The sequence below is a fragment of the Stomoxys calcitrans genome, chromosome 4, assembly GCF_963082655.1.
Source record: "Stomoxys calcitrans chromosome 4, idStoCalc2.1, whole genome shotgun sequence".
Classification (NCBI taxonomy): domain Eukaryota; kingdom Metazoa; phylum Arthropoda; class Insecta; order Diptera; family Muscidae; genus Stomoxys; species Stomoxys calcitrans.
In genome coordinates this window covers 32,151,779-32,178,270 of record NC_081555.1, presented here as the reverse complement: position 1 = coordinate 32,178,270, position 26,492 = coordinate 32,151,779, and the positions used below count along the sequence as shown (strand labels likewise).

Sequence of the window (26,492 nt, the reverse complement as noted above, 5' to 3'; positions counted from 1 at the left end):
AAAATCGTGCAAATTTCGGTCAGGCGGAATCTTATATACCCTCCACCATGGATCGCATTTATCTAGTTCTTTGCCCGGTATCTCTTTTTAAACAAACAAAGGATAATGGATAAGAATTGCTGTGCTCTTGAAGCTAATATCAAGTTATGATCCGATTCGGACCATAAATGAATTGAATGTAGAAGATGTAGATTTCAGCCAATTCGGATAAGAATTGTGCCCTTTAGGGGCTCAAGAAGTAACATCGGGAGATCGGTTTATATGGGAACTGTATCATGCTATAGATCGATTCAGACCATATTGGACACGCATGTCGAAGGTCATAGGAGAAATTGCTGTACAAAATTTCAGCCAAATCGGTTAAGAATTGCGTCATCTAAGAGCTTAGGAAGTATAATCGGGAGATCGGTTTATATGGAAGTTATATCAGGTAATGAACAAATTTAACACGTACTTGGCATAGTTGGTACGAGACAAAGCAAAATACTTCACGCAAAGTTTCAGCCACATCGGATAATAATTGCGCTTTCTATAGGCTGAAAAAGTCAAGATCCCAGATCGGTTTATATGGCAGCTAAATCAGGTTATGGACCGATTTGAACCACACTTAACACAGTTGTTTGAACACGAAGCACCTCATGCAAACTTTTAGCCCAATCGTATAAGAATTGCGCCCTCTAGGGGCTTAACAAGTCAAGACCCTAGGTCGGTTTATATGGCAGCTATATCAAAACTTGGAACGATATGGCTCATTTCCAATGTAATCTACTAGTGCAAATCGGTTCTACTAGTGCAGATCGGTTGGGATATTTGTGACAATTTCAAGCGCCTAGCTTTACTTATTGGATAAGAATTGTGCCCTCTAGAAGCTCAAGATGTTTATTCGGGAAATAGGTTTATATGGCAGCTTTACTCCTTCGAAAGTTAGCGTACATTATGGGGTCTTAGACGAATATTTAGAGGTTTTACAAATGGAATCACGAAATGAGCGGGAGGCTTAAAACAACTCTCTATTTCAAATTTAAAATTTTCACCTAAATCGGTAGATCGCTCTATATGTAAGCTATATTGAAACGGTGTCCGATATGAATCATCTCCGGCTTAATACAACTCTCTGTTTCAAATTTCAGCGAAATCGGGTAATTGGTGCTGCTTTTAAAGGCTTAATAACCAAAATCGACAGATCGGTCTATATGGCAGCTATATCTACTATTTGGCCCGCTCAACGCGATCGTATTTTTGGAGCATTTCTTTAGACCAATCGACACAAGCCTTTTTTTGGGTGATTGACAAATTGTGTGGGATCCACACGAACTACTTTTATTGCCGGTTAAATTTTCATGCAATATTGAATGTATGCTGTTCCCATTATTGCCTAAGGTTTTCTCAATCTCACGATAGGTTAATGACAATCTTGCAATATCAGTTGGCTCACAGCATCAATAGTTTCGGAACAACAACTGATTTTGGACGACCTTCACGAAATTCGTCTTGGTGTGAACTACGACCTCGGTTGAATTCACCATAATATCGGTAAACAATGGTCCTTGATGGAGCTTCATCGCCAAAAATATAATCCACGTCGAAAGTTGTAAAAAATAATCGCACGAAAATGTTTACGATTTAATTCTATTTTTTGGTCGAGATGAATCTTTTAAGTTACTGTAAACAACACAAATAGCGCTCGTATGTCAAAACGTTCGGAGTACGTATAAACTCAAAAATGTCAAGTTTTACGATAGAGACTGATAGAATATTTCCTGCGTTACTATAGAAGGAGGTCGACTATTTGAAGCCCATCTCCGAAAGCCTGGTAGGAGACAAGCCCGACAAGGCATGTTATGTGACACCATGGAACGCATTGTGGATACCATTATAAAGAGTAGGACAGCCAGCGAACTGCTCAAATACAAACAGCATGTCTATGTCAAGGGAAGCTCGGTAGAGACTGCACTGCACGAGGTTGTGCATAAAAGGGAGAAAGTTACACAGGGCATGTCATAGGGGGCGTTTTATAGCTACTCCTATGAGTGACGACTATAAATAACGGATGCTGACTAAGGACGGATTTGAACCAGTCTTCTACGCAGACGTTGTTATAATACTTCTAATGGGTAAGGATGAAAATCATCTATGCAGAAGGACCGAAGGGTCTCGCAGATAGCATGCGACTGGGCTAGACTTAGCGGTCTCAATGTTAACCCAGAGAAGACTGAAATATGCCTGTTCACGAGGAAGACGAAGGTGGGTTAATTTGACGCACCACGTTTTCTCAACAAAAAGAACTCGATATCTGACAAGGTCAAATACTTAGGTGTGATCTGGGACAGAAAACTGAATTGGAAGTGTCACATTCAGGAGCTTACCAAGAAAGCTCACAGATGTTGGCCCTATATATTGTAGATTTCGGGGCCTGAATTCGAGTATAGTGTACTGGCTCTACATGAGATTGATTAGACCAATACTTACTTACAACTATAGTTTGGAGGACTGCGATAGAGAAAAAGAGCAGCGTAGAGATAATACAACTGATTCAGAGAACATGTTGTCTTGGCATAGGAAGAGTGATGAGGATCACGCCCACTAGGGCACTGGAGACTATATTAGATATCCGACCCATAGCCATACATATTAAGTAAGACTTAATATGTATGGGTATCATACTATTGCGGTATAATCGAGGCGACGATAGGAAACCTGGAAGGAATGGAAGAGATTTTCGATCGGATACCTGAGGCGGCACTTGAGGTCGTGGGCTAGGTACTGCCGCCAGCGGCACAGTCACGGATTGACGGAACCCTCGTATTGCCATCAGGTTACACGGATGGATCAAAGCTAGAGGACAGAGTGGGCCTGGGGTTGTACATTGAAAACCCAGGGACTGAGATCTGTTTTAGACTTCCTGACCATAATACGGCCCTGCAGGCGGAGATCCGGGCCATCATGAAATGCGTGAAGTGGTGTAGTGCTAACGTGAGGACGTCGAGTATGAACATCTTTGCGGACAGTAAACTAGCCATCAGGGCAATAACAACCACAACGGTAAGGTCACGAACAGTCTTGGAGTGTAAGAAGCAGATTAACGCCTTCTCTGAGGATGGCACGATCCGCATCGTTTGAATGCCGGGCCATAGTAAGGGGGAATGAAAGAACAGACGATTTGTCGGTGAAGTAGACCTGGCAAAATATCGATGACACTCGATATTTTAGTTTTTAACTGAATATTCTTTTTTATATTTTTCCTATCGACACTATCGTCAAAGTTCCACTATTTGTTTAATTGAACAAAACATTAGCGATCCAATCTTGAATGTCTACCAATCGTACATTTTTCAATCACCCTTCTTGTTAAGTATTTCAAGTATAGTTCGAATCGACCCATAACCTGATATAGTTTCGTTACAACATCTTCTGATTTTACTTATTGAGACTATAGAGGGCGCAATTTTCATCTGCTAGGGCTAAAATTTTGTTAAAGTCGGTTATAATCGGTCTATGTATTGAAATCGCTCCTATATAAACCGGTGTCCTGATTTTTACTTCTCATTTTCTATTTAATAGAAATGATAGAAAATAAACGATAGTATCGGTACTATCGATATTTATTATTAGAAACATCGAAAATATCGATGTTAGCGAATATCGATAGTTTGCCAGCTCTATGGTGAAGGCCAGAGAACTGGTGTCAACTGCCGCGAGCGCATGTTACACTGTAGAACAGCGAAACAACCGGTAGGACGACGAAAATCCTATGGGGAGACTCGGATCGTGAAAAGGCTATTGCAGAAAGGAAATAAGAAGCAGGTCAGTATAGCTTTCTGTATCATAAGAGGGACACAGGACTACGAGCTCACTTATGCAAAATCGGCGCGGCAAGTGATAGCATGTGTAGGGCATGCGGGGAAGATGATGAGACGTTGGAACATTTCCTATGTCACTGCTCGGCTTTCGCGGCTAACAGACACTGGCATTTAAGTGGAGACCAACCTAGTGGGTGGTATGAAAAACAATTAAGAATTTTGACTTTTGACTTTCCTGACTTATATTTTCTTGAACCTAAGGACTATGCAATCTGATGCACTAAATTTTATACTACACTTTGCCTCTGGACATTGTAGCTAGCCTAAACGCTGCGACCACTGCTTAGTTATCCTTAATAGAATGCCCGATGTTCCAGGCAGTGTGGATTACACATTACCGGGAACATCGTGTACCACTATTCCTGATACAACCGATTCGCACTACGATATGCCTGGTAAATAAGTGACATAGACTTCTATACGGATGTTTCCATACTAGACGACCATTTGGGCTTTGGGGTGTATTCTGAAGAACTAGGACTAGTCATATCGAGAAGGTAACTCAACCACTGTAGGGTGTATCACGCGGAGATTCTTGCAATTAAAGAAGCGGTGGAATGGCTAAGATATAATAGCTGTGTTTTATTTACCGAAAAGGCGGATTTTATCGCTTAGTTTGTATGGAGAAGAATGTTATCTCCGATTAGCTAAACGGTTAATCTTATCGCCGCTTACTATCGCCTTTTATTAAAATATGCGGTGCCGTCATTCAATCTGAATCACGGAACTAAAAGAGGCAGAATGCAACATATTTATTCAATGATTAAGCGTTCTAAAATGCAAAAAAATTTCAACATTCCAAAATTATGTGATCTAATCTAGACTTGAAGAGGTCTGCCGCTTTGCCGTTAATGGCAAGAACAGACATCCCAGACGGAAAACATGCTGACAGACTGAAAGTTGCAAGTAACGACTTTTGCACAAACTGTGAAGACGTCTAGGAAGAAGAGACTATAGAGCATCTACTGTGTGTGTCCCGCACTGGCAGTCAGAAGGAGTATCACTTTAGGTTCTCATTTCTTTGAGAACTTGTTTGATTTAGTGAATGTGAAGATAGGCAAGATGTTGGGGTTTTTAAAGCGATCTGGATGGTTCAATAGTAGGAACTATAAGGCATCTTCCTTCTCCTGTTCCTGTGTTATCATAATGGACGAAAACGTCTAGTGAGACTGATGACTGCCACGTAAACCTCTAGGTCCATTGAGAGTGCTCTCGTTTAAGTTTTCGACGACTAAATAATTCCCCCAGGTCATGGATATGCTATTTATTCGCATATACAGTTCATCGATACTATTGCCCTTGGCCAACACATCTACGAATGAAATTAGATCTGCTCGAGTATTTTTGCAGTAAAAATGAGTGCCGTCCGATTCAAGCCTTTAGCTCATAAATAAGGGGCTACTTTTTATTGCCGAGTCCACACGGCGTGACGCAGTGCGACACGTCTTTGGGAGAAGTTTTTACATGGATCTCATACCATTTTTTCAATTGGCAAGTTCCTCACAAATGTCGACAGCATTAGGAGGGGATAACCACCGCTGGAAACGTTTTTTTATGGATTCGTGTGGGTTCAAATCCCGGTTTAAACAACAGAAAAATATTCAGCGGTAATTATCCTCTTACTAATGCTGGATGCATTTGTGAAGTATCCTGCCATGTTAAAACTTCTCAACAAGTGTTGTCGCCATGCGGCACGACGTTTGGACTCTGCATAAAAAGGAAGTCCGGCTAATAGACTGGATCATTTCGTCATATAACACGTTCTCCAATAAATTGATTGTAACATTCGCTGTGTGGCTTGTGGTGCCATCCTGTTGGAACCACTTGTCCTCCAAATCCATATCATCCAATTGGCGCCATAAATTATCTCATTGAACGGTATTCACAGTGACGTGCCGGTCTTGATCGTCACAGAAGAAGTATCACCCAATGATGCCGCCGGCCCACAAACCGCAACAACCGTAATTTTTCGGGATGCAGTGATGACTCAAGGAGTACGTGTGGATTGCTGTCCGACCAATAATGCATATTTTGCTTATTGATGAAGCCATTCAGCCTCATGAGCCTCATCGTAGCGCTCTTAACGTTGAGACTTTTGAGAATTTTGATAGTAAATTTTAATAATAATTTCGACTCTTTGTTGGCTCGTGTATTAAAGAGAAATGTCAAATGCAAACCTTACTGAAAAAAAATGTCAAAAGAGTAGAAAAACATATGGTGTCGTTTGCTGTCTAGACCTATAGGTCTACTTTTGTAGCGTCCTTGAAAAAACCCTATTACTTATGCACATATTAGAGATCTGCGCAAGACGCCTTCACACTTCGCAAATGTCCGGTCCGTATCATTCAGCTTAAATTGAATGAAGCAATGAGAGGTTTTTGTAGGTACCTTTAATGTGGTTACATTTATAAGGTATATATTGTGGTTGGTTAAAGGTTTATTGGTTTTATCTGCTTTAAAATTAGTATGCGAGCTTGAACCATCGTTCATAATACACCAACATAAGATGACCCAGACAAGTATTGCGCCATTTTTTGCCATTTTCGCTGAGTGTCATATTTATGGGTCTCATTGATGCGGTAAGCGATTTCCATTTAAACAGCAGCACAGTCTTCAGCATTGAGAATCATGGCGGGCACTTTTTCAGTCGTTGGCCACATTTGGTTTGCTTTATGGAAAATATTGGCGCCACAATGGCTTATGATGAATTTTTGGGCTAAATGCAAGCTTTTCAGATAAAAATCGCCTAACATGCATAAAATTCTGCATTGTGTTATATACCTACCTACTATATTATTACTTGCTACGGGGAGTGAGAAGGGCGAGCGAGGGTCTTAAGGGTACCGCTGACTATATGGTTGCGCGAGTATGGGTGTATGGGGATATATGCTCCTTAAATATTGATTGGCATGTTCCATAGCATTGCATTGCATTGCATACGATACAGATTGCACGGACACACCAATGCAAACGTCGTCCCCACACAGAAAAAAAAGAGAAATCACGGGTTGCCATCATACACAGGCACACAGATTTATAAGAGCGAGCGATACGCGATACCCAAGTTTACATAGAATTTAGTACAGTTTCTACAGGCAGGTTTTGATTTTGTGCTCAAGAATGTGTGTGCATATGTATGGATGTGTGTGGGAACGTGTGTATGTGAATACGTTCATTACTATTCTCTTGGTGCCATCGTTTGTCGGCGGCAATGGAACGCCATAGCATTGTTCGATTGTTTAGTTCCCGGACCCCCTAACCTCCCTCGCCGAACAAGCAGTCAAGCAGTCGGTGAGTAGTCTTCAAGCATTATTGTTGTTGTTGTTATTATTACTTCGGCTCACCATCGCACTCCATAAAAACTACTACACATGCACATATGACAGCGTGAGGTTGGGTGTATTAGTGTGTCGGTGTGTTGGCCGTGTATTCCACATGCACTCAGACTACAAGTTACTTGGCGACATACTGTCTGGCAGTATCGGCTGTCAGTTGTTGTACAAATATTTGTATACGTTTGTATGTACGATTGTTTGTCTGTGAACATTCACACATAGTATGTAGGTATGTATGTACGTAAGTAAGTACTACCTCGAACAGTGGAGTTCGCCCATATTGCCTCAACACCAACAACAACAAGGTTTGATTAAAACGATGGCTTGTTTTGTGGCACTTTCGGTATCCGATAGCCGTGATAATTTCTTCTTTGTTGTTGTTGTGTTCTTCAAAACCATAGAATTCCCCTTCTCCCGTTTGGTCAAATAATGTCGGCCCAAAAATATTCGGGTCATATAAACACATTTGAGATTAAAAAAACATTTCCATGATCCCCACTAAGAACAAAATAATCCAAAGAACACCTTTGGAGGTGGGGGAATCCATTGGACATACCACAATCCATAGCTGGCATTGGGTGTAGTATGTATTCTTAGTCTTATGTTCTGGCTACCATTTTGATTTACAAATTACACGGTATGCAACATGTATAACCCCAATTTCAAGTAATTTTGCAATATTTCTATTCACAAGACGGACAGACAAGTTTTATAATGGGAAGGGGTAATTGATTTTAGATCTATTTTGTTAATATTTTCAGAATTAGAAGACAATTATTATAAACGCGATCAAACGCAAGTACTGTTGTTGTTGTTGCTGTTGTAGGCATGATCGCTGCGAGTATACAAGACAATTTTTATTCTGGAATTATTCTTCCTCGAATATATTCTATTTTTGGTTGCAGCATCATATCTGCCTCCGATGGAGTGGTCCCTAGTTAGATAATACAATTTTGCTTGGTATGTAGTTAGGTGATTGGTGTTGTTAGATCATGTGTAGCATGCAGATCCCCAGCAGATATCAAGGATTGTGTCGTTAAATTTCGATCCAAAAACATTATAGCCTAAACCCAACCTAACTCTTAATTGCTAGGATGAAGGTAGTCCATCAAGAAATAAAAAAAGAGGTTGTAAGCTTTTGAATGAATCCATAATAAATTTTTGAACTTTTAAACAACATTTGAGGCAATTGCTATGTGTTAATAAAAAATTACAACTTTAGGGGTTCATTTTTTGCTTAATAGCATGAATGTAATATAAGTACTTATTTTGTTTGCTATTATTTAAATTCGTTAAAAAATTTAAAGAAATTTTTTTGCTTTTTTTAACTTTTTGCCATTTGCAAACAGCAGGAAATGTTTGCTGTTTTAGCAACAAATTACTGCTACCCCATTTTCCACAGACTTTCTGTTGTTTCAGCAAACATTTTTTCTGTTTTTACAAACAAATTTCTAAATTGCAAAATACGAAGTCAATCCTCGGCTAAAATTTCAAATTGCTAAATTCGGCAGGGCCGAATTTTGGGAACCCACAACCATGGATTCTGCTAAAAATTAAAAAAAAATAAGTTGTAGGGCATAATTTTATTCTACGAACCAAACTTCTGTCAAACCAGCAAAAATTAAAGCTTCTAGAAACCGAACAAGGATGATCGAGAGACCGGTTTACATGGGATCTATATCAGGTTTTGGACTGATTTTGGCCGTACTTGGCACAGTTGTTGGAAATCATAACACTACATGCAATATTTCAGCCAAATTGGAAAAAAATTGCGGCCTGTAAGGGCTCAAGAAGTCAAATCGCGCGATCGGTTTATATATGAGCTATATCAGTTTATAGACCGATTTCGACCGTACTTGACGCAGTTGTTGGAAGTCATATCAGAACACCGCATGCAACATTTCGGTTAATACTTACCCTTCTCCATGAAAAACACAAATTGTTGTTTAATTAGTGTGGAACTTTGAAGAGGGTCCACCCATACAAATGATGAGCTGCGAATATATTGATACCGTCAAATTAGCGACGGAGCGCATGTTGGGATTCTAGGGCAAGCAAAACCAAGGTTTGATCGCAGAGAAGTGGGAGGTCTTTCACAGGAAGGAGAAGGAGGAAGGAACTCTTCTTATGGTTGGCATTGATCAAGTCTCCGTGACAAACTTGGCTAAGACTAAAGGCATGGCACACTACTGGAGCAATACTGTCTTTTTCATGATTGGAAAGACTAGGATAGTCAAAAATCCCCATATTGAGACATCAGGCTGTGCAGGTGATTCAATACCGCCCAACAATCACCGCCTCTCTCAATATTGGAAAGACTATGATAAGAAAAGATCCTAATACTTAAAGAACAGCCAGTGCAGGGGCGAGAGACCCAACCCAGTCCGACGATGGACCCATAACCGATAATATTGAGGCTCCTGTCGCTGCGATGCCGACTTCAAGGACCCATAAAGATTCAAATATTGAACGATCCTAATATTGAGGCTCATGTCGCTGCGGTGCCTGACAGCGACAGGAGCCTCAACAAAGCCTAACGAAGAGGGAGCCGACGATAGTACTATCACCTACTCCCAAGAAGAACATTTACTTAAGATTTGGAAGACTAAACGTGCCTCCTGAAAGCTTTTCTGTGAGGGGGTCGATAGCGTTAATGACGCCGCCAAGATTAAAAAGTTTCTCCCAAAAACCCATGTCCAAACTGAAACGTTAGTAGACGACATGGGAGTGAGAGCAGAGACAACAAAGGACATGTTGTGGCTTTTGAAAAAAACGCATTTTCCACATGATACGTTGGGACTCACGGAGACACCGGAATCTTGTGATAATGACGTTGATCGAAGGTTTATCATTACAGAATCTTCTTTCTTATATATAAAAATCAATTTGTGTTTGTTTGTGCGTTCCTTATAGACTCAATAACGGCTGATCCAATTTTCTTAAAAATTTCACAGATGGTGCATAATGGTCCCGTGTTGAAAATAGGGTACTAAATTTGTTGATATCTGAAGAGGAAGGGGCGCGGACACTCCCCCTTACCCAAATTTTCAGAAACGCCAGATCTCGGAGATGGGTGGTGAGATTTAAGCGAAATTTTGTGTGCTCTCTTATAGTAATCTAAAAAAACAAATTTCGGATGGGGTACCTAGGGGGCCGCTCACCCCCAAAACCTACAAAATATATATATATAGACCAATCACGACAATATGGGACTCAAATGATAGGTATTTAAGATTATAAAACGTATTTGATATCAAATTGTCGGACCAAATGTTTGGGGGCCCACTCCAACCTCCTAAACACCCCTAAATCGAACATATTTACCCACCATGGCAATATGGGACTCAAATGAAAGGTATTTGAGAGTAGACCACGAATCTAATATCAACATTCGGGACCACCCAAATAGGACGTATTTGCCCATCAAGACAATTTGGGGCTTCAAGACAGTGGAGCTCGATATTGATAGTTTTTGGGGCTCATACCCCAAACCGGACATATTTGCTGACTTTTGCAATAAAGGGTTTAAATGCAAGGAATTTGAGATTAGAAAACAAATTTGATATCCAATTTCGAGGCCAATGGCAATATGGGGTTCAAATAAATAATATACAGATATATTGGGTTGCCCAAAAAGTAATTGTGGATTTTTTAAAAGAAAGTAAATGCATTTTTAATAAAACTATAAAAAAATAAAAAAGAATGAACTTTAATCAAATATACTTTTTTTACATTTTTTTCTAAAGCCAGCTAAAAGTAACAGCTGATAACTGACAGAAGAAAGAATGCAATTACAGAGTCACAAGCTGTGAAAAAATTTGTCAATGCCGACTATATGAAAAATCCGCAATTACTTTTTGGGCAACCCAATATAAAAATAGAGCACGATGCTGATATATATTTACTATATTTACCGATCATATCAATGTGGGGCTCTTATGAAAGGTATTGGGGAGTAGAACGAAATTGATACCCACTTTCGGGACCAATTTTCTAGGGGTCTCCCCTTTCTCAAAATAAGCCACAAACAGCAATTATTTACTGGCCATCGCAATATGGGGCTCAAATAAAGGTATTTGGGAGTAGAATACGAACATCCAAATGTGGGACCATGTATTTCGAGCACTGCTCTTTCCCCAAAACCCCTTAGAAGGGTAAAAATTTGTCGACCATGCCAATATGTGGCTCAAATGAAAGGTACTTAAGATAAGAAAACTAATTTGATAACCAATTTTGAGGCCAAGTGTTTGGGGGACGCCTCATCCTACAAACTCTACTTAAATCAATGGCAATATGGGGTTTAAATAAATGGTACTTGGGACAAGAGCACGATGCTGATATTTTTTTGGGTCCAAGAGTCTAAGGGACCACCTCATGGGATCAAAAAAAAATTTTTTTTTAGAATGGCATTTAACACTCCAAGTGAATTTGTGGTCCAATAAAGATCATATGGGATTCAGATAATTGTTATACTGTTAGTCAGGCGATATGCATGTAACATTTCATGATATTTCACTAAAAGCTCTTTAATTATCGAAAATAAATATTCAAAGGATAATTTTGTTCCATATAAAGTAAAAGAAGGCGCAGCGAAGCGGGCCCGGTTTAACTAGTTAACGATAAAGGAAACCTTGAGGCCTGTAGAAGCCATAAAGCCTTTTAAAAAATTGCACCAGATTTTTTATTTGACGTGCCAATATGTGTGCAAAATTTCATCAAGATCGGTTGAGGTTATGATATTGGTCACATATATATCTTTCATCTGATATGGCCTTTTAAGGCTGTAGTAGCAACAATTTTGGTACGATCTTTCCAAAATTTACCATGAGATGTTTTATTTGTCGCCCTAATATGTGTGCAAAATTTCATCAAAATCGGTTCAGATTTAGATATAAATTCCATATATATCTTTTATCAGATGTGGCCTTTTAAGTCTCAATGTATGTGCAAAATTTCATCAAAATCGGTTCCGATTTTGATATTGCTCCCATATCTATCTTTCATCCGATATGGCCTTTAAAGGGTGTAGGAGCCACAATTTTGATCCGATCTTTATAAAATTTTGCCTGAGGGGTTTTATTTGAAGTCCCAATCTGAATCGCCTCAGATTAAGATATAACTCCCATATATATCCTTCTTCCCATATAAGAAACTTAAATTTTTTATAATTTATCATAGGTGATTTAAAGCAAAGCCATCATTAAACAGAGTCCTTGATGTTGGTGATAATGTTTGTTAATATCAATCCTCTAATTTTCAGCTTTCGAGTGCCTTTTCCTGCCATTAAATAAAGCTCGGAGTCGATATTCCAAAATACAAATCAAATTTTTATTGCCACCTTTATATATTTAAAGACGTCCTTCACTGGATTTATATTTGCTCCGGAAGTCAAATGCGAGTATTCATATATCACTAAACGGATATGGAAGTGCTCAGGAAAATCGGAAATAGCTATGCCGCCCGTAGACAGCAAGATCATCCTGTTTTGTGCAATTGGTCAATAGCACTTGTGATCCCTACACCCAGATGTGCAAAAATTCAAAGGTAAGTCACCTGATTGCTGTCTAACCTCCCTATCGATCTGCTCTATCTACCTACTTACCTACCTACCTACCTGAACCAACAAGGACAAACCGCAGACATTAAATTCATAAATTCATTAATACGGCACACAGTAAGAGGAGGAATATGCCCTCTCTTAGTCAGGTATAAGGAAGCGATTGTATGTTTAATTCAACAATTGGCGTTAAAACTAAGCAAACGGACGGACTAAACAAACCCACAACAGGCAGGTAGAATTTTACACCTTCGCATTGTCCTAGAAGAGCAAAAAAGAAAACAATGCCGCGCCATAAAGTGCGAAAGGAAAGTGTGGATTGAAGGTGGGAAATCCACAATACGACACGTCATGTTGTTTTATGTGTTCTGATTGGTATTTCCCGCGATTAGGATTTACACGTAACATGCCGCACCACCGCAGTGCACCGCCGACACGGGAAAACCTTTGCATCAGTTGGTACGCACCTACATAGCAACACGGATATCTATCAAAAGATCAGTCCGTGTTAAACACCGAAGCTTAACGGGCATAATCTGTGGGAAATCCACAACATACAGAAAGGTGTCAGGAGGGTTTTGTTGCCCTTAGTCGCATTTACATTTTACACCAATACCTTGGAATAGTCTTCGTACAAACAGTTACCTTTGAACACATGTTTCTACTATGCTGGTGGCAGTGTACATATTTGCAGAGACTAATTTTACAAAATTTCCCACCTACGGAAATTCCCTCCATGGATAAAAGATGCTGTAATGCAGTCGATGTGCACATTGGATGAATAGATGGGTTGCACTAATTTTATTATTTGGGTTTTTTCATACGATTTAGTTTACATTCTTAGGAAAAACTCAAGCACTTGTTGGGGAAATTTTAGTATAAGAAAACAAAAATGCTTGAAGTTCAAGGAGTATTTCTATAGCAACTAAGAAATAACTGGTACTCTACTGCCACATATTTGGACCCAACTTTTCATATTAGATTCATACTCTCTACCAAATACAGTTTTATACCCATCACCATAGGATGGCGGTATACTTATCTAGTCATTCCATTTGTAACACCTCGAAATATTCGACTAAGACCCCACAAAGTGTATATATTCTTGATCGTATCGACGTTCTGAGTCGATCTAGCCATGTCCGTCCGTCTGTCGACATCACGATAGCGGTAGAATGCGTAAATATAGCCACTTGAAATTGTGCACAGATACTTGTGTTTGATTAAGGTCGTTGAGGATTGCAAATGGACCATATCGGTTCAGATTAAGACATAGCTCCCATATAAACCGATCTCCCGATTTGACTTCTTGAGCCCCTGGAAGCCGCAATTTTCTGATTTGGCTAAAATTTGGCATCTAGTGTTCTGTTATAACTTCAAACAACTCTGCTAAGTATGGTCCAAATCAGTCAATGACCTGATATAGCTCCCATAAAAACCGATCTTCCGATTTGATCGATCTTTGAGCCCTTAAAAGTCACAATTTTTATCCGATTTGGCTGAAATTTTGCATTTAGTGTTCTGTTATGACTTTCAATAACTGTCCCAAGTACAGTCTAAATCGGTCTATAAACTGATATAGCTCCCATATAAACCGATCTCCCGATTTGACTTTTTGAGCCCTTACAAGCCGCAAATTTTGTCCGATTGGGCTGAAATTTTGCATTTAGTATTCTGTTATGACTTCCAATAAATATAGCCACTTGAAATTGTGCACAGATACTTGTGTTTGATTAAGGTCGTTGAGGATTGCAAATGGGCCATATCGGTTCAGATTAAGACATAGCTCCCATATAAACCGATCTCCCGATTTGACTTCTTGAGCCCCTGGAAGCCGCAATTTTCTGATTTGGCTAAAATTTGGCATCTAGTGTTCTGTTATGGCTTCAAACAACTCTGCTAAGTATGGTCCAAATCAGTCTATGACCTGATATAGCTCCCATAATAACCGATCTTCCGATTTGATCGATCTTTGAGCCCTTAAAAGTCACAATTTTTATCCGATTTGGCTGAAATTTTGCATTTAGTGTTCTGTTATGACTTTCCATAACTGTCCCAAGTACAGTCTAAATTGGTCTATAAACTGATATAGCTCCCATATAAACCGATCTCCCGATTTGACTTTTTGAGCCCTTAAAAGTCACAATTTTTATCCGATTTGGCTGAAATTTTGCATTTAGTGTTCTGTTATGACTTTCCATAACTGTCCCAAGTACAGTCTAAATCGGTCTATAAACTGATATAGCTCCCATATAAACCGATCTCCCGATTTGACTTTTTGAGCCCTTACAAGCCGCAATTTTTGTCCGATTTGGCTGAAATTTTGCATGTGGTGTTCTGTTATGACCCCCAATAACTGTCCCAAGTATGGTCCAAATCGTTCTATAACCTGATATAGCTTCCATATAAACCGGTCTCCCGATTTGACTTCTTGAGCCCTTACAAGCCTCAATGTTTGTTCGATTTGGCTGAAATTTTCCACATAGTGTTCTGTTATGACTTTCAACAACTGTGCCAATACGGTCCAAATCAGTCTATAACCTGATATAGCTCCCATATAAACCGGTCTATCGATTATTTTTGTTTGGTTCCTAGAAGCTTTAAATTTTGCTGGTTTGACAGGAGTTTGGTTTATAGAATAAAATTATGCTCTTCCACTAAATTTATTTTGTACAAATTTGTAGCGGAGTCCATGGTGGTGGGTCTCCAAGATTCGGCGCTGCCGAACTTAGCACGCTCTTACTTGTTAATTTTTCTGTTTTTGCTCCTCTCTTTATTTTGTTTGTTAGATATCTTTGTCCACCTGAAACTAATAGGCTTTGATTCTTTTTTTTATTTTTTTTATTTGACTTTTTATTATAGGTGGAATATAATAAAAAGTCAAATAAAAACCATTTTTAAAAAAATTAAGGCAAAATGTGGCATACTATATTTGCATTGGTCAGATTTCGGAGATTGCGATTTCGGAATCGACCAAATCTTCATCAACAGTCCGCTAAGTAGGTGGAAGCATGGGGCTTAGCGTACTGATGATGAAACTTTTGTCAGCTAATTAGTGAGTAGGTGGAAGCATGCAAATGCACAAAGTTATAATACCCTGTACCACTGAGGTGGTGTAGGGTATAAAAAGTTTAGGCAAAATGTGGTGTGCTATAAATGTATTGGGCAGGATTTCGCAGCTGACCAAAGCTTTATCATCAGTTCGCTGATTAGCTTAGATTCAAACCCAGGTGTTTGGCGTCGACGTATATATTGGTAAGCTCTCCCAGATCCGAGAAGAGCCGACTACTTAAAGTGAGATCCTATGTTCTTGCATCCCAGAGTATGCTAAAGGGACCCCAAAGTAGAGAGTGATTTCGTAATGCCCAGTAATTACTCATATTATAGTACTTGGAGTACTTCTGGCCAACACACAGTGGGAGAAATCGAGTTAGATGTCCACAAACTAGACAAAGGTATGGATTGTAAACTACGCCGTTAAAGATTCTAAATTTTGTATTATATGAGATGTCACTGCATCTCCAAACTTTTTTATGTTTAAGAAAGGCATTTCTAGCTTCATTGATACTTCTAGTTCGCGGATGTCTGCTTTCGATCCTCCGTACTTTGTAATTTTGCTGTTAGGTTAGGTTGAAAAGAGATTGCAGATATTAATCCGCTCCATGTCACTATTGTTGTGCGCTCCAAATACTAAAAACGTAACCTCGAAAAAGAAAATTTAAGTTAGGAATTCAGTACTACTTACAAAATCCTTAATTGTTTTCAATGCCATGTCTGGTATTGTGTCCCCACCTATGTACAGGTGTCTTTTAGCCGCGTCGGGCAATCACATAGGAAATGCTTCAACGTCTCATCATCTTCCCCACATACCCTACACATGCTATCACTGGCCGCACCGATTTTGCAGAAGTGAGCCCGTAGTCCATTGTGTCCCTCCTTACTTCCTTTCGGTAATATCCTTGTCTTCTCTCGATCTGGATCTCCCCATAGGATTTTCGCCGTCCCACCGACTGTTTCGCTGTTCCACAGGGTTGCTTGCTCAATCATCGCCCACGCCCTTATCTCGGACCAAGTTTATTGACGGCATTTCTCTGGCCTTCACCGCCAAATCGTCTGCTTTCTCATTCCCAGTACCTCCGCTATGGCCCGGCAACCAAACGATACGGATAGTTCCATCCTCAGAGAAGGCGTTAATCTCCTTCTTACATTCCAAGACTGTTCGTGATCTTACCGTCCTGGTTGTTATTGCCCTTATGGCCAGTTGCCTGTTCGTAAAGATGTTCATACTTGACGTCCTCGCTTTAACACCACACCACGCATTCTGTGATCGCCCGGATCTCCGTCTGTAGAACCTTATTATGGTAAGGCAGTCTCAAACATATCTAAGTCCCTAGGTTCTCAGTGTAAACCCCAGGCCCACTCTGTGCTCTAGTTTTGATCCATTCATGTAACATGATTTTCCAGACGGCAATACTAGGGTTCCGTCAATCCAAGACTGCGCTGTTGGCAGCAGTGCTTAGCACACGACCGACACGAAGTGTCGTCTCAGGTATCCGATCGGAAACCTCTTCCCTTCCTTCCAGGTTTCCTATCGTCGCCTCGATTAAACCGCGATGGTATGAGGTGCTCATTTTCAATCCGTTATCCCATCGCCTTAAATACACACTTAATCTATATGTCCATGGGTCGGATATCTAGAATAGTCTCCAGTACCCTAGTGGGCGTGGTCCTAATCGTTCAGCATATGCCATGTTGTCCTTATGTTGCACTTTTTTTCCATAGCAGTACACCAAACTACTGAGGCGTAAGTAAGTAATGGTCTAATCACGCTCCTGTAGAGCCAGGTTCAGGTCCCATTTCGAGCCTACGGCCCGTCTACATAGGGCCCACCATCTGTGAGCCTTCTCAGAACGCTCCTGAATGTGACACTTCCAATTCAGTTTCTATCCAAGATCACTCCTAAGTACTTGACCTTGCCAGATGTAGAAATCGTTTTGTTGCGAAAACGTCGTGCGTCAAATTGATCCACCTTCGTCTTCCTCGTGAACAGGCATATTTCAGTCTTCACTGGGTTAACATTGAGACCCCTGAGCCTAGCCCAGTCATATGCCATATGCAAGGCCTTTTCGGCCCTTCTGCAGAGCTGGTTCGGATCCTTACCTCTAAGAAGTATTATAACATCGCCTGCATAGCACGGGTTCAAAGCTCTCCTCAGTCCCCCTGTGGCGTGCCCTGTGCCACTTTCTCCCTTATATTTATGTCATGGGACCCGCAATGTATCCACAAGCATATGGTTTATCCAGTCTCTAAGGACCGGGTCCACCCGGTACTAGTCTAAGGATTGGATCAATGTGTACAAACAATTTTTGATGATTTCATGTTCTTTGTATATAAACCTGACCTTCTGATCTCATAAAATCGTATTTTAGTTATATATAGCCTATATAGCGGCTATCTCGACCGATCTCGAGACTTAAAGTTTTGAGGCAAAAAATTTAGCATTTTTCATCCGATTTCGATGAAATTTGGCATAGTGAGTTCTGGTAGACCCCTATCCATTTCTGTGAAGTGCGGCTTAGATTGGACTATATTTGGATATAGCTGCCCTACAGGCCGACCACCCGATCTCCCGATATAGGGTATTGAGGCCATAAAAGATTCATTTATTACCCGAATTCTATGAAATTTGGCACAGTGTGTTCTGTTAGACCCCTACCCTTCCCTGTCAAATGTGGTACAGATCGGACCATATTTGGATATAGCTGCCATATAGACCGATCTTCCGATATAGAGTATTGACCCCATAAAAGGATAATTTTTCATCCGATTTGGATGGAATTTAAAACAATGCGATTTGATAGACCTCTACACTTGTTTGTTAGATATCGTCCAGATCGGATAATACTTGGATATATAGCTGCCATATAGACCGATCTCCCAATATTTCCCAGGTAGAAACCCATGTATTTGAGCAGTTCGCTGGATGTCCTACTCTTTATCATGGTATCCATAGTACGTTTCATGGTTTTGAGTAGAAAGGACGTAAGGCTTATAGGTATGTAGACCTTTGGTGTCGCATAACTTGCCTCGACGGGCTTGGGTATAAATACCACCCTTGTCTCCTGCCAGGCTTTCGAAGTATATGCAAGTCTTAGGCACACTGTGAAAATACAGGCCAGATGGGGCGCCAGATAGTTCGCCTCCTTCTGTAGTAACGCCGGAAATATTCCATCAGGTCCGGGTGACTGAAATGGTTTGAAGCTCCCCAAGGCTTGCTTGACCATAAATTCGGTTATGATAACCCTTCGATCACCCTCATTATTCCAAGATTCCGTTGTCTCCGTGAGTCCCGTTCTATCCTGTTGCAAATGTGTTTGCATCAAAAGCCTCAACATGTCCTCCGTTGACTCTGCTCTCACTCCCATGTCGTCTACTAATGTTTCAGTTTGGAAATGGGATAAACTTGTTCATCTTGGCGGCGTCATTAACGCTATCTCGATGAAAAGCTGCCAGAAGGTACGTTTTGCCGCTCTGGTAATTTTATTGTATTCCTTGAGCCGTGTGTAATACACATCCCAATAAACTCGCGCTTTTTTACGACGTGTTCTGTAAAAAGTCTGCGGACCTCTTTCCCAATATTGCGAATCTCCCCGGTCATCCAGGATTTTTCTTGGGCTGATTTCCTTTTCTCGAAGAGGAAAAATATCTTCGAAGGACCCCACCAGTGTAATCGTAATCCTATTGACAAATTCTTCAATATCTTCTATGTTTGGACAATTTAAATTATCTTGCCCAAGTCTTCTTCCGAGTGGCCTTCCGAATTATGTCCAGTTGGTTTTCAACTTATTCCGGAAGCTTATCGGATTCGGCGTTGGCCGTGCTATTCTAACCCTAATGTAGCGATGATCAGAGAAAGAGTTTTCCGAACATATCGTCACATCTAATATCTCCTCCCTAATCCTATTAACAAAGGTAGCGGTGTTACCAATATTAACTGTTATTAGGTCGTTAGTATTCAAGAACTCTGGCAGGGTTTGGCCCCGCTTATTAGTGTTGGTAGTACCCCACGAAATGTGGTGAGAGTTCGCATCACACCCTATTAGTGCCTCGTTTCCTGTCTGTTTTGCTTTCCTCACCAGCCGTTGCAGCCCCGACGTGGGTGGCGGTGTCGGAGAGTCGAAAGGCAGATAAAGTGATGCCAGGTATGCTCCACTGTCGCCCTGTCTCAACACTGTTGCAACCGACGCTGACAACTCTGGGGAAAATATATAATTAAAATTTTTATGATAAATAACGCAGGTCCTCGGCCGAGTACCAGTGCTAGCATAGAATAATTGGTAGCTGATATGGTTCAGTCCAGAAACTTTGTTTTGGGTCGTTAATGGCTCCTGAATTAATGCAATATGAATTTTGCCCTTGCTGATTTTCTCCATCAGAGCGTGTGTGGCCGTCTCGCTCCGGTAGGGAGGGAGTAGATGATGATCTCATCGTCTGCTCCCTGTTCTTTAGACTGCATTGACTATCCTGTCACTGCACTGCCTGATGTCATTGTTTTAGTTCCCTTGCCTAGTCTAGTCTTCCGACTGTTTATAAAGTCGGTTATGGTTCCATCGTCGGGTCCCTGTTCGTTAGGCTGTATTGGGTTTCCATTCTGTACTGCTTGATGTTTCAATACTAGGATCTTTGTCTATCGTAGTCTTTCAAATCCCAAGTAAATGGGCTTCATGGGAGTAGGTGATGATGGTACCATCATCGGCTCCCTGTTCGTTGGGTTGCATTGAGACTCCTGTCGCTGCGCTGCCTAATGTTTCAATATTAGGATCTTTACCTATCCCAGTATTCCGAATCTTGAAGTCGGCGATGGGTCCGTCGTCGGGTTCCTGTTTGTTAGGCTGTGTTGGGTCTCTCGCCACTGCACTGCCTGATATTTCAGTATTAGGATCCTTGCTTATCCTAGTCTTTCCAATATTGAGAGATGTCGTGATTGTCTGATTGTCGGCCCCCTGTTTGTTGGGCGGTGTTGAGTCACCTGGCCTGATGTCATAAAATGAGAATTTCTGCCTATCCTATTCTTCCCAATCTAGAAAGAAAAGCTTTGCTCCCGTAGTGCGCCATGCCTTTAGTCTTAGCCAAACTAGTCACGTAGACTTGATCAATGCCAACCACAAGGAGAGTTCCTTCCTTCTTCTTCTCCCTGTGGAAGACCTCCCATTTCTCTGCGACCAACCCTTGGTTTTGCTTGCCCAAGAATTTACTGCCCCATCCCTTGATGAAGACCGTCGCCTTTGTGAGCTGGTGGATATCCATCTTTCTCACCAGGTCGAGTTTTGCGCCCTCCCAGGGAGCGTGAATACCTCTAACGAGCTTTTTGACGGTATCAATACATTCGCTGACGCAAAACGCAGCGTAAAGATATCCCCTCTATACTCGCAGCTCATCATTTGTACGGGTGGACCCTCTACAAAGTTCCATACAAAAATCGAAAATCCGATCGTTAACCAGATCCTCTACTTGGGACCGGTGCTTCCTTGCCACTCTGGCGTAAGAGGGCGGCTCCTTACCATTCTCAGCGACCATCTTCCCCTTCAGTGATGGCTGTGGCCTCAGTTTGGAAGTCACCGACCTCCATGAGGACTCAGGGGCTGTGCGCGCTTTCTTTTCCCTGTTCCAACTGTGTCTACCTCCGCAGGACACTGTCTGGAGTCTCCATTGCGGGATGGCTGGCTTGGTTTTCCCAGAGTACTTGAAAGCGGGGAGCTCTTTTTTCCTTCAGCATTTTAGCAGTGTCATGCTCTTCGGGAGATCTAATTCTTTTTCCAGCTTCCGTATAAGTGCTTGGTATGTCAGTTCTATTCCTTCAAGCATTCTGCACTTTCACCCGATTGTGCTACCGGTACATACTCCTCTATCTCCTTCGTCTTGCGCCGGATCGTTTTCTCGGTCTGCTTGTGAGCTAAGCAAAGCCATCGCTCACTTCTGCCGTCATCCCGATGCCCTCATCTCTCGATTCGCGTGTGATGACTGTTTCATTGACACCGTCGCTGTCTGAATCCGAGTCAGAAACACCACCTTTACTTAAAGGCTGGAGACGAACTGTGCAAAACTCTGGTTTATCCGTTTCTTCCTCATGAATTAGTCTGACGACTAGTTGTGCGCTTGAAGCATTACTCTCGACTACAGGTGCCAAGGTACCCACACCTATAGGAGGGGAGGACAACACCTTTCGTGTGTGTGTTTCTCGCACTAGCAGTCAAAAGAAGTTCCACTTTAGGTTCTCATTTCTTTGAGAACCTGTCTGATTTAGCGGATGTGAGGAACATATTTTTTAATTCAAAAACCGTCCCCTCTCAACGAAATGGCTGAATAGTTAAAAATTCACCTGTTCTGGGTGCCGGGTCACAGAGATGTCCCAGGGAATTGTAGAGCAGACGAGCTTGTGGGACGAGGAACTTCCTTACCCATACCAGCGGTTCTGAAATCTGTGGTAATGGCTCTAGCGACATGCAAGCTTAGTCGAACTAGGCCTAAAATGCAACGAATGATAGATGGTCACAAAGGAGGGTTTGCTATCATTCCAAAATTATGTGGCCTAATCTAGACTTGAAGAGGTCTACCACTTTGCTGCCGTTGGCTAGAACAGACGACGTCTCAATAATTGTGTCCGTCATGACCGATCGCTGTCAGATCGGAAACATGCTGACTTGCTTACAGACTGAATGTAGCAAGTAACGACTTTTGCAGAAGCTGTGGGGACGTGGAAGAAGAAGAGACTATAGACCATCTGCTGTGCGTGTCCCTCACTGGCAGTCAGAAGGAGTTTCACTTTAGGTTTTCTTTTCTTTGAGATTAACGCGAATATGAACATTCGCAAGTTGTTGGTCTGGGTGGTTCAACGGTAGGAACTAGAAGGCATATCCCTCCTTCTGTTCCTGTGACACTTAAACCTAACCTAAGAAAATCTTGCAAGGTTCTATTCGATATTTCAATAGGTATGCAAAATTAATATCTGACTAGGTTTGAAGATAAGTTCTATATATAGTAATACGTAGACTAGGTGGTGTAGGGTAGTCGACTCTGTCCGACTTTTGCCTTTCCTTGCTGGTTTAAAAAGGGTTTTTATTTGGCTTTCTATTCTAAATAGAAGCAAATTCGAAGCCTATTGGTTTCAGCTGGAAAAAGCAATCCCACAACATTTAAAGTTTTCTTTATACACAGGAACGTCACCAGCCAAGCAATAGGGTAGAGATGGATGGTGTGAAGTTCCCAACAAAATTCATTTGTAGTCAATGATATGCAAACAAACGTCAATGAATGCATTTTGTTAGAGATTTTCATTGATAAATTCAAAATCAGAAGGCGTTTATTAGCGCCTAGCTAGCTTGTTTGTCGCTGATTGGTGAGGTGCTCGGTTTTACTGGTGCGGATGTTGTGGGTTCGATTCCAATAGCGGCTCTAGTCAGTTGGTAGCATAAATGACATCTATAAAGAAACCTACCTACAAATTTTAAAAGTCAACTATGAATTTGACCTTCTTATGCATGTCACCAAAAAAAAAAAATCACTTACATAAGTAAGCGTTTAACGCTTGATTTTGGATATAAAAACTTAAACTTCATTGGCCAAATACTGAGTTGTGGAGTGGTTAGGTGGTCGAGGTGAATTGCTGTTCAGATGTTTTTCTCTTGGTCGAATAACATCAATTAACTCTTTGACATGGTTGGACACTATTATCTAAGATTTCTTATTGATAAATGACCACAGCAGTCGGGTGATGCTTGCTAGTTTAAATAATAACAATTAAACGATAAACACACCCACCCACCTAAGTTTAAAATATCAACTCTGACCTAGGCATTATCTATATAAACAACAAACAGCTGATCGTGTGCACTTCCTGCGGATTAGTGAATCGTAGTGGAAATTTTAAATCCTTTTCGCCATTGTTTTGCTTTATTTGAATATATGGGAAAGGGAGTAATAGAGAGAAATACTAACAAAAATTAGGTTTTTGGGGATGCCTTCAACAGCAGTAGGTATTAGTGGGCAGGTGGGTTGATGCATGGTATGATGTCCACATCAAAAATTCAGATATTGGCCTCTTGATGATCGTCCAAATCATATTTAAATAGTAAAGGTACTTATCTAGTATGCAAGAATCTATGAATTATTCTTTTTCTTTCATGCCGAATTGTGTGTAGGTGTGTATATGGTCATACCTATAAATCGACTTGTACTATCTAACTACAGACATTGTTGGTGAGAATATACAAACTGACATACATACATCCACATACTACATGTATCCGTACGTCTGTCTATCCATCTCACAGGGGTATGTCTGAATGTAGAGATAGATGGTTGGTGTGGTCGGTCGGTCGGTCTGTCTGTCTGTCTGTCGGTCGCTTGTTTGGCTGGTCGGTTCATATGCAATTGTTGAATTGAAATAACACGAAGCAAGGTAAAGCAGCATTTCGACTTAAATCTAAACGTCGACACTATGTCTGGTATAATCGCATGAAGTGGCGACATTCTGTCTGCTTAGGCTGGGCGCATTGTTGCCACATTTAACAGCTGCATGGACTGCGACGTGAGCATAAACAACAACGAAGCAACAGCTTCGGCTATACAAAAGAACAAAAACTCAATACACACTTTTACTCGACTGTCATGAAGACAGACAGACTGGCTGGCTGGCTGGCTGGCTTGCTAGCTAGCGCTCGTTCATTGTATGGTGCTGTGCTGTGCCCTGCCGTGCTGAGTTATCGCTTCCACTGCGATTTCTATAGGGAACAAACGAACGTACGTACGTATGTACATCTGTGTGTGTTTGTCTTTCCACATAATCATCAACAAAAAAAAGCAACAAGAACAACAACAAAACAAAGAAAACAAAACAAAATAAAAGAAAGCAACAACAAAAAAGACGAACATTTGTGTGTTTGTAATGGAATTTCACACCAATGCGGATAAGATATAAATACACATCACTCTGTGGCTTTTGAATATGAAGAACGCAGCAGATACACTACACTTTCATGTATGGTGGATGCCTAAGTGAGTGTTCGTCGTATCCGTACGAGTCATCCATCCATCCACACAAAGCGCTCGTTGCATGGGTGTATGTGCATGTGTGTGTGTGTGTTTGTATCTGTGTATATGTGTGAATGATAATATAATCGTTTTTATTTCAAACGTCTGCTCGCTCAATCGGTCGAAGACTGTGTTTCTGTTTCTGTAATTGGGGAGGGGGGAACGTAAAACGGAATATTCGATTATATTGCGTCAACTGATCACAAACAAGTATTTAGATGAAATATGGCAACATGTACATTTTTGGTGAGTCGATTCGAGTAGTTAAGTCTGTTTGTTGTTGGTGGGTATCAGAAAAACCTGTTTGTCTACAGACAGACGGATCGACCGTTTGCTGGGTCGGTCCGTCCCGTCTGTCGGTACACAGAAGAGCCCTGGTCATATATGCAATAATAAACTAAAACGTAGGCGTAGTGGCGCTCTTTTGCTCTCGTACGACACAATGCCAAACGCCGATGAGCCCGTAAGTACGTATGTATGTATGTCGATACGTGTGTTAGGGCGCACGTTACATACAAACAGGCATACATTTTGTTTGGATCAATATGGATGTTTGGATATTTGTATGTAGGTATGAATATCGCTCGCTGTGTGTTATGTTGTCCGTAGCCCCAAATGTATGGGCATGTACGAGCGAACGAACGTTCGTTCGTTTGCTGGTTCCTCATTTATTCGCTGTCACATGTTGCAGAGGCGCGTTGCCTTTTTTTTGTTTGTTCGTTCATTCTTCGTTCCCTCAAAGGCAAACAACAACACACGTATGAGCATAGACATAGCGCAAACCCTTTTCGATTTTGACGAAAGCTAATAACGACGCACAGTGGTTTAAAATTATCTCATATAGGAAAAATCCAAAAATGCATCACCCAAATGTATGAAAAATATATACAGGAAATTTGAAAATGACATAATTATCGCAGACAAATATTTTATACCATTTTTTATACCCTCCACCATAGGATGGGGGGTATACTAATTTTGCCATTCCGTTTGTGACACATCGAAATATAGATCTGAGCCCCAACAAAGTAAAGGGTAATTTTTTAGCTATTATACGCACGTTTCGTGTTTTGTTTCACTGTCAAACATCTTCAGTTTGGTCTATAATTTAACTATGAATCGTCTTACAAACGAACAACGCTTGTAAATTATTGAATTTTATTATCAAAATGCGTGCTCTGTTAAGAAAGTTCATCGCGCGCTTCTTCCCTTTTATCGACCAAGCTCATTTTTTGGCTTAATGGGTACGTAAATAAGCAGACTTGTCGATTTTGGAGTGAAGATCAGCCAGAAGCATTGGAAGAGTTACCAATGTATCCAGAAAAAGTCACAAGTTGGTGCGGTTTATGGCCTAGTGATATCATTGGACCGTACTTCTTCAAAGATGATACGAAATGATATCCAACTTTGCCCAAAATGCAAGAGCTTGACTTGCATGACATGTGGTTTCAACAAGACGGTGCCACATGTCACACAGCACGCGTAACAATGGACTTATTGAGAGGCAAGTTCGGTGTACGTTTTATTTCATGCTCGGGACCGGTCAATTGGCCGCTTAGATCGTGCAATTGAACGCCTTTCGACTTTTTTGTGGGTCTATGTTGAAGCTCATGACCATACAGACGAGTACGGTTAAATTGACGAATTGGA

At 41.0% G+C, this 26,492-nt stretch overlaps 1 protein-coding gene across 2 annotated transcripts in view; it reads left to right on the top strand.

Moving 5' to 3' along the window:
• LOC106084534 (serine--tRNA ligase, mitochondrial) overlaps positions 1-26,492 on the top strand; it is a 68,576-nt gene that overhangs the window by 1,046 nt on the left and 41,038 nt on the right. Inside the window, exons 1-2 of one of the 2 annotated variants that reach the window (XM_013248272.2) lie at positions 7,055-7,151; positions 12,456-12,739. In XM_013248272.2, coding sequence (XP_013103726.2) covers positions 12,618-12,739 — 122 coding nt within the window. In that variant the 5' untranslated portion in view covers positions 7,055-7,151; positions 12,456-12,617. Of the gene's footprint in view, positions 1-7,054; positions 7,152-12,455; positions 12,740-26,492 lie in introns of those variants that run through there. The other variant, XM_059368001.1, reaches the window with a different exon arrangement.